This window comes from Cyprinodon variegatus, unplaced genomic scaffold (genome assembly GCF_000732505.1).
Source record: "Cyprinodon variegatus isolate N-32 unplaced genomic scaffold, C_variegatus-1.0 Scaffold1321, whole genome shotgun sequence".
Lineage (NCBI taxonomy): Eukaryota > Metazoa > Chordata > Actinopteri > Cyprinodontiformes > Cyprinodontidae > Cyprinodon > Cyprinodon variegatus.
In genome coordinates, this window is record NW_015151774.1 from 81,343 (window position 1) to 82,968 (window position 1,626).

The 1,626-nt window shown below is 51.5% G+C and overlaps 1 protein-coding gene across 1 annotated transcript in view; it reads left to right on the forward strand.

Annotated features, from left to right (window-relative positions):
• Positions 1-1,095: 1,095 nt before the first annotated feature.
• LOC107102792 (atrial natriuretic peptide-converting enzyme-like) overlaps positions 1,096-1,626 on the forward strand; it is a 23,171-nt gene continuing 22,640 nt past the window's right edge. The window contains exon 1 of the mRNA XM_015402224.1: positions 1,096-1,227. Within this exon, the coding sequence (XP_015257710.1) occupies positions 1,165-1,227 (63 nt within the window). The 5' untranslated portion in view covers positions 1,096-1,164. The remainder of the gene's footprint in view (positions 1,228-1,626) is intronic.

Below are 1,626 nucleotides of genomic sequence, written 5' to 3' on the forward strand. Positions count from 1 at the left end.
GGCGGTGTCGTATCGGGCATGTCTCAGAGGCGGTGTCGGTATCGGGCATGTCTCAAAGGGGCGGTGTCGGTATCGGGCATGTCTCAAAGGGGCGGTGTCGGTATCGGTCATGTCTCAAAGGGGCGGTGTCGGTATCGGTCATGTCTATCGGTCATGTCTCACAGGGGCGGTGTCGGTATCGGTCATGTCTCAAAGGAGCGGTGTTGGTATCTGTTGCGAAAGTTGGGTCAACAGGACCCTAACAAGATGGCAGCCACATCCATCCACTGCAGTTAAACGTTTCTTCTTCAAGAATTAAAGCTTATAATCAGATCCTCAAACCAGAGGTTATTCCACACAGTAAACCGAACCTGGATAGAACAGGATTAAGACCGGTTCCAGATTTTATATACCTTAATAGACCGCTGTCCAGAATCAGGATCCAGACCGGTTCCAGATTTTATATCTTAATTGACCGCTCTCCAGAACCAGGTTCCAGACCGGTTCCAGATTTTATACCTTAATGGACCGCTCTCCAGAACCAGGATCCAGACTCGTTCCAGATCTTATACCTTAATAGACTGCTGTCCAGAACCAGGATCCAGACTGGTTCCAGATCTTATACCTCAACAGACCGCTGTTCAGAACCAGGATCCAGACGAGTTCCAGATATTATATCTTAATAGACCGCTGTCTAGAGCCAGGATCCAGACTGGTTCCAGATCTTATACCTCAACAGACCGCTGTTCAGAACCAGGATCCAGACGAGTTCCAGATATTATATTTTAATAGACCGCTGTCCAGAGCCAGGATCCAGACGGTTCCAGATCTTATACCTTAATAGACCGCTGTCCAGAGCCAGGATCCAGACCTCAGTGTGAATGTGCATCTAGAACTGGTTCCAGATGCAGAAGTCCAGTAGAATCTGGGAGTTCTGGTTCTGTTCGGTAACAGGTCGGGTCATGTGTCTAAGGACAGCGGCGTGCTGGAGGCACGAGGCTTCAGCCCCCGCTGCGCTTTAATCTGCTCACGTGCCGACTACCTGGAGAGAGAGAGAGAGCGAGGGAGGGAGGGAGGGAGGGAAAGGGGGCGGAGCCAGCCTCTCCGGCTGCCTTAGTCCTCCCAGCAGCTCCCAGCCAGAACCAGAGCGATGGTCTCAGGCTCAGCAGCAGGCAGCAGCAGCTCATGTTGTCTGCTCGGAGGGAGACCTTCCTGGGTGTCACCTTCAGCGGAGCGCCGGCTGCAGCGGTGAGTCCCCCCCACCCTCTCTACCTCCTCCTGTCCTCTCCGTCTCCTTGTCTCTGTCCTCTGTCTCTGTCCTCCTCAATATCACAGTTTTCCACCAGATGTTGATGGGATCAGCCTCTAAATGCCGGTTCTGCTTTGGTTCTGCTGTGGTTCTGATGTCCTCCTGCTTCTCTGCTCTAAAACATTTTAACTTTAAATAATCTCTCAGTTCATGGAGCAAAATATTTACTTCCTCTGTTTTCTCCTGCGATTTCCCTGCTTCCTGGGTTCTATGCCTGGTTCTATGCTGGGTTCTATGCTGGGTTCTATGCCTGGTTCTATGCTGGGTTCTATGCCTGGTTCTATGCTGGGTTCTATGCCTGGTTCTATGCTGGGTTCTATGCCTGGTTCTATGCTGGG